At 33.0% G+C, this 7256-nt stretch overlaps 1 protein-coding gene across 1 annotated transcript; it reads left to right on the forward strand.

Moving 5' to 3' along the window:
- Positions 1-6193, forward strand: MSRB1 (methionine sulfoxide reductase B 1). The gene is made up of 5 exons (XM_068623654.2): positions 1-407; positions 1399-1510; positions 5531-5596; positions 5683-5880; positions 5975-6193. Exons 1-5 carry the CDS (start codon positions 212-214, stop codon positions 6003-6005), a joined length of 603 nt encoding a protein of 200 aa, XP_068479755.1. The 5' UTR covers positions 1-211; the 3' UTR covers positions 6006-6193.
- Positions 6194-7256: the final 1063 nt, after the last annotated feature.

Here is a 7256-nt window from a genome sequence, read left to right on the forward strand (position 1 = left end):
AGTTCTGAACCACAAAGAAATATGAATCGTCATGCAATTATGTCCCTTTTCTGTTACATGGACTAAATCAAATGTTATGAAACTGAGACATCATATTCCATAGAATCAATGTTTCGTAACGTGGCACCAAATCCAACCACTAACAGTACCATCATTTAATCTATTATTTTAAGGAGGGCCATTAAGTCGTTGTATTCGTGGTTTATGAAGAATGGCTTCTCAAAGTTTGAGTTTTCCAACAGCACATTTTACTTGCAATCGCGTAGTTCAGAAGCTTGGTTCCAAGGTTTTGTTGTGGCCTTCACCATCTCATACCAAACCCAGAAGAATTTCTTCCTCGATTCGGGCAATGGGTTCTTCCGCCTCTTCCCAGTCACACCACGCAGACAGCATTGAATCTGAAGCAGGTATAGATTATACACTCAAATGGGTTTTCTTCACTTTTTTATTTGTTGATTACGTTTGTTGTCTGAGTTTACAAAGAGAAAACTGTGTTGAACATGTGAATTTTGCTGGGTGAAATTAAGAATCTCAGTTCATGTTAATTGCAAATCCCTTGATCTCTCTTAATAATGCAATAATTCTTTCTAGTTGTTGTGTAGAGTTTGGATAGTCACAAAGATGATGTTGAGAAGTACTGTTTATTTTTATTTAAGGTACAGTGTGACACCGATAGGAGTGTCACATTGAATCTGATGAACTACTTAACCTGGTAGTTAAGCTTTGAGAATCTCCAATCTAATGATCCAATGGACTAGTCTTGAGTTTCACTCTTCCCCTGTTGGCTTAAGTCTTAAAAGTTGGTGCTTTTATTGAAAGTTGGGTACCAAAAAGACTGCTTATAAACTAGATTAAGGTTTGAATTGAATACCAGTTTAGTGTCAACAGAGTGAAGAGTAGAATGAGCTACTTAATGTGGTATTTCAGCCACCTAATGCACTAGACTTTTAGGTTGAACTCTCCTCTCGTGCTTAAGTCCTAACAGACATAATCTAATGGGGTATACATATTCTTTGTTGAAGAATGTTTACTTTCTTAAGGTTTAATATTTTCAGTAAAATTGAATTAGTGCGATAGAATGAAGCTGCTGCGGATGTTGATCCTTAGAAGAGGGTGGCAATGATAGTTGTCACACTTTGAGGAGTAGGATGGGCTACTTAATGTGGTATTTAATCCACCTAATGCACTAGTCTTTTGGGTTGGAGTCTCCTCTCATTCTTAAGTCCTAATTGACATAATTTGATTGGGTATACATTTGTTGAAGAATGTTCATTTTCTTAAGGTTTAATATTTTCATACAACATCATCACCACTATGTTTAACTGAGTTGAAAACAACATCGCATACGTCTTAATAATAGTTGTGATTGGGATAACAGTCTCTTTCTGACCCTTGCAGGAACTGACACTATTGACTATAAATCTTTAAGTGATGAAGAGTGGAAGAAGCGGCTCACAAATGAGCAATTCTATATTACTCGTCAGAAGGGAACTGAAAGAGCCTTCAGTGGGTATGTTCTTGAACTCTATTAGGAATTAAGGACACTGTGCTTCCAAGTAATGCTTAGTTGTTCACACAGGCATTTGGAAAATTGCCTTGCAATATTCAAAATCAGTTTGCCAGACCTTTTTATGACTTGTTTGTTACTCTCGTTTACCGGAGTCCTATTTATTTTGATGCCAATCTAATTAATTGAGGTTTGTTTGCTCTGTTCTGTTTAAACCATCTGATTTTACCGGACAGAACATAATGTTACATAGTTGGTTGAGAAATTGAGTGCTTTTGGTTTGAAATAGCTTTGTAGTTTCCACTAATTAGAATTATTAGAATCAGATTTGAGTGGGAGCAATGGCTGCATAAAAAGAAAAGGTTGAAAATTGAAAAGTACAATGGTCTGGTCTTTGGCTTTCAAAAGATGTAGTTAGAAGATTATCTGAATATGAAATTGTATCATCTTGTATTTGGAAACAAACTATAGGGTATAAAAGACAAAGATTTGACATTTCTTGATAGGCAATTCCTTAAAGTTATTTGTTTGACGTTATCCTACAGTGTTGCTTTCCACATTGCTAAAGAAACATCCACAATGAATCAAAGAAGTACACATGTCATTGAAATAAAATAGCAAAATGATATGATTAGATTTATATCTCTTGAGAAAACAGTAATGGTTGGCTTTACACTTCTGGAATCTTTCTGGCATTACACTGTCTTGGTGTTTGTTTCAAGCCATACAAACTCTTACTCAATCTACACACCAAATTCTCCTTCCCCTTTTAACACCCAATTGCTCAAGGAAGAGTTCTGCAATGCTTGAGCTGATAGTATTTTGCCTCACAACTAGGGCAAATATTTTAGTATAGTCAACTCCTTCCTCTTTTTGAAATCCTTTGACAACTAGTTAGGCTTAATATCTCTCTGAGCCATCATTTTCCTCCATCATCTAATAAACCTATTTGTTTTGAAGTGCCTTCTTTCCCATAGGTAATTAAAGACCGGCGACTTCAACTCGTCTCTCATAGAAAGCTCCCACTTTATATTATTTGTTTATAGAAATGATAGACCCCAAATGTTAGAGTGAACAAACTCGAGTCTTTTTTCCCATTTTTGGGGTTCTATTATTTGTCCGAAAGCTAATTCTTTTATGCTTTCCAAATATACAATCTTCACACATGTCAATTTCAACTAATTCAAGTCCTAGTAATTTTCATTTGAATGCTATAGATTAAAGTTTTCATTGCACCCTTTAAAAAAAATCTTACAATAGTTGTTGTGGAAGACTGTTGCCAATTGGTTTACTAAGATTAAGTTTTTCGTTAGATTAGGTATATATGTATGGCACTTTTCAATTTTCAAACAAGCCCATCGAACTTAATCTTTACCAAACCGTTGTCAACAATTAATCAAGATTGTTCATCATTAAGGTAAACTTTTCAAAGATTACCGGGAAGATAATTCTCAAAGATTTCTCTTTGTAATGTGGTATGAAAAGATGCTCCAAAATCTAACACTCAAATTCTTCTTTGCTCTCTAAAGAACATACTTTGAGTTCATTAAGATGTTGTGTTGTTGATGTTATGATGCCGATTTGCCTTCTATCATCAGCAAATTAAACAACTATCTGCCTCATTAGATGAAAGTTGTTTAAGACTAAAGGTTTCTCATACATACAAGAAAGAGCCACCTCAAAACTCATCATGGATGTTTCTTTTGCAATATTGAAAGCAACATTGTGGGATAATGTCAAATGGATAACTTAGAAGGCTTGCCTATCAAGAAAAGCCCAATCTTCACCCTTCATACTCTCTGGTTTGTTTACTGAGAGAGGTTGATACAACTTCTACTAATACATATAATCTGCATTCCAAAAGTCAAAGTTCACACTATTGAATTTCTCAATTTTCACCTTTCTATCTTCTACCACCATTACTCCCACTCAAATATAATTCCCTCTAGGTCGTTGATAGTAAAAAACAATAGTATCAATCAAAGGTTTGACACCAATTGCTGGAAAATGATGCAAATTTCCTATAATAAGATGGGTAAATAGTTAGTACAATACAACAGGTATTGACGTATTTTGTTTTTAGTACATTGAGAGAAAAAAAAAACTATTATTGTTAATTGTATATTAATGTAAAAGACTCCCTTCAAGGTTAATTGTATATTAATGTTAATTTTTCTTTTAATAAACACATATGATAATTATTAAAGACCAAACACGTGTTCCATTACTTCAACCATTAATGAAATTCAAACAAAATGAAATTTTTGTACTAAGACTATAATTTGTTTTTCCTTATTGTACTAAAAACGAAATATACCCGTACTTGTTGTACTTAACAGATTATTAACCCTTATAAGATTTATGAAAAAAAATGGGGAATAATCACACACAAAATTGATAAAGGAATTTAACTAATTATGCTTACATCTTTAGATTGCTACCAACCTTTTATTGAAAGAGAAAATTATAAAATAGGTATTCACAAAACAATCAACTCATAAACCAGTCATACCCAGAAAATATAAATAGTATTTTTTGTCATACAGTATTTCTCTTGCTGTTGGAATTATTTTTATAGTAATTACAACTATAGTATTTATACGTGCACAAATAGATTTGTTCTGTTCATCTCATTTTTGTATTTTTGTGCAATCCCTTTAATTCTATTGGATTTTCTTCTTTTTCTCTCAATAAAAGAATGTTGCATCATTCCTGATTTTAGTTGTACGACTAAGCCCAACCCAACAATATTCTAGTAGTAGGATATGGGTGAATTAAAACTTGGAGATGCCACTGTCAAAAGAATTTTACATGAAGGACTTGGGTCTAGTGTCTAGTGAAAAAGATCCTTGGAATGTAAATCATAAGAGACAAACAAAGAGGAAATTTTCCAATTATCTCAACTAGAGTACACCAATCATGTTTTGCAAAGATTTAACATGGAAGATGTCAAGCTAGTTAACACACCTTTGGCTAGTCATTTTTGCCTATCTAAGTATCAATCACCTGAAATAGAAGAAGAAAAAGAATTCATGGCTAAGGTTCCATAGATTCAGCCATTGCAAGTTTGATGTATGCGATTGTTTGTATGAGGTCAAATATTATTAGCCATGTCGTGGGAGTTATAAGCAGGTTTACGTCAAATCTAGTGAAGCTCACCAGGAAGCAATCAAGTGAATTTTAAGGTATTTATGAGGCACCACAAAGAAGTGTTGGTACTTTAGAAATGTGAATTTACAAGGCTACGTAAATTCAAACTTTGGAAGTGAAGTTGATCATCGAAGAAGTACCACTGGTTACATTTTCATTATTGGTACAACAACTGTTAGGTGGACATCACAGATAAAATAGATCATTGCTTTATCCGCAATAGAGGCTAAGTATACTGCAGTAACAAAAGCCAATAAAGAGTTTATGTGACTTCAAGAATTGTTAATACAGTTGGGATTTATCCAGTAGAAAAGTGTTTTGCATAGTAATGCTGTAATATATCTAGCAACAAGTTCAACATTTCATTTTAGAACAAAACACACTGGTCTTTGCTATCACTTCATCATATCTTTGCTTGTTAGAATAATAATTCGGAGAAGGTTGTTGCATTGATCAAGATCTGAAGACAATTTGAAACCAGTCTTCAAGTGGGAGATTATTGAACTTGGTCATCCAAATGAATAGTAACATATTTGTATTGAGAGAAAAGAAGGATAGCCAATAGAATAAAAGAGATTGCATAAAAATAAGAAAATTAGATGACCGAAACAAAATCTATTTGTGTTTGTATAAATACTACAATAAACACAATTCCCACAAGAAGAAAAAGATTATATATGTTTGGTTGTAACTGAGTTGCAATTTGAATATTTTCTAAACACCCATTTTATAATTTTTTTCTCTGTTTTGTTTTTCATAAATTTGATCGTAGGAAATTTGTGTAATTTTCTAACATGAGAACAGATGGTTAGGTGTATAGCTAGAATTTGTATTCTCATGTCATTATTAACTTTTTCTTTCAATTCATTTTAGGGAGTACTGGAATACTAAAACCCCAGGGAATTACCATTGCATATGTTGTGACACGCCCTTATTTGAGTAAGTGATTTTCTATCCGTACAGAAATCCTAGTGTCATTTTCTTACGTTGGACTCAGTCATGTAATTCACTTTGTCTTTTTACAGATCATCTACCAAGTTCAACAGTGGAACTGGGTGGCCATCCTATTACCAGCCTCTGGGCAACAATGTGAAATCAAAGATGGATTTGTCAATCATTTTCATGCCTCGCCAGGAAGTTCTTTGTGCTGCTTGTGATGCACATCTTGGACATGTGTTTGAGGATGGTCCTCCTCCTACTGGGAAACGCTACTGTATCAACAGGTAAGTAATCACTTGAACAGTGTCTGCCTCCTTTTCAATCTCACATTTCACCTTTGTCCTAGAATTTATGGTTTTGTTCTTGAATTTCCTGCAGTGCTTCCCTTAAGCTCAAACCAAGGCAGTAGATAGTGAAATAGCTGTCATTCAGAAGATGTAATAATGCAAGAGATTGTGACTGTTGAGAAATTGTAAATGATCTATATCTCATATTTTGTACTGTTTTCCTCACTCGGGGAGGGCAATGAAAATTGTCCTGCACTGGGGATGTATAAAACACATAAAATATTTTGAATGTAGAAGCACAATTACTATAGTGAAGTCTCAAATTCTCATACTAATGAACTTCTTGAAGTGTCAGCATGAACTTACCATTGTTTTCTGACACTGTTAAAAGTTTTTACTCCAGAGGATACCGCAATAGTCCCTTTATGGAATGTGTTTAGGTTAGTTACTTTTTCTATGATAGTTTTGCTTGCTTGTTGAACTCTGGATATTCACTTCATAATTAAATGAACTGTGTTGTAAACGGAGTTTTGATAAACTCTAATTAGTTTGTTGTATAGGTTATCCTTAAGAAGTAAACTTTAAACTTAACACATCCTCATAAAACCAGTTTGTAAGGTGAGATTTATACCTACTTATATATATAATTTAACTATATTTCTAGTTGATGTGTGCTCTTCAACACACATCTCACGTTGAGGACTAGAAATCAAACAAGGGACTAGGGGAGAACCCAATAAAAGGTAACAGGAGAGGTCTAATACCTTATTAGGATAGACTCTAATACCATATTAAGAAATAAAATTTAAACTTAGCTTATTTTCTCAAAACCAATTTGCAAGATAAGATTTGTCCTCACTAATATATTTAGTATTTTGTCTAATCAATGTGAGTTCTTCAATAGTAATTTTAAACTTTTCATGTGTAATTGAAAAAAGTTTGAACAAAGAGGTAGATAGATAAGGACTTAGAATTTAGTGTTTAAAGCTTGTTAATTGATTTATAGTATGAGATTCATGGTAAGAGATGCAACAGCGGAATTAGATGAGAGGTTACTTGTGTATCAATAGATCCCATGTATTGAAGATTATGTAAGGAACTTGTGATATTAGGTTTTGGTCACTAAACCCTAAATCCTAAAGGATTAGCGTTTTTCCTGAACAATATCCTAAATTAAAAATGACAAGTCTATATGAAAAGTAACTAACATTAAATGAAAAAGAAAAAATATATACTTGAATATATTAATACTACAAACATATTTATTGATTTACTGAGTTCACGAGAAATATAAAATGCTGAAAAATATTAAAAAATTGTGATAAATTATGTCTCAATAAATATTTTTAAGGAATTAATTATATTGTTATACT

Source organism: Phaseolus vulgaris, chromosome 11, assembly GCF_051622355.1.
Source record: "Phaseolus vulgaris cultivar YP4 chromosome 11, ASM5162235v1, whole genome shotgun sequence".
Classification (NCBI taxonomy): Eukaryota; Viridiplantae; Streptophyta; class Magnoliopsida; order Fabales; family Fabaceae; genus Phaseolus; species Phaseolus vulgaris.

Excerpts from the sequence above, each read along its gene's own strand:
- MSRB1 (XM_068623654.2), top strand. The coding sequence starts at position 212 with ATGGCTTCTCAAAGTTTGAGTTTTCCAACAGCACATTTTACTTGCAAT. Across the intron at positions 408-1,398 it reads CAGCATTGAATCTGAAGCAG|GAACTGACACTATTGACTAT; the intron begins GTATAGATTATA and ends TGACCCTTGCAG. Across the intron at positions 1,511-5,530 it reads ACTGAAAGAGCCTTCAGTGG|GGAGTACTGGAATACTAAAA; the intron begins GTATGTTCTTGA and ends AATTCATTTTAG.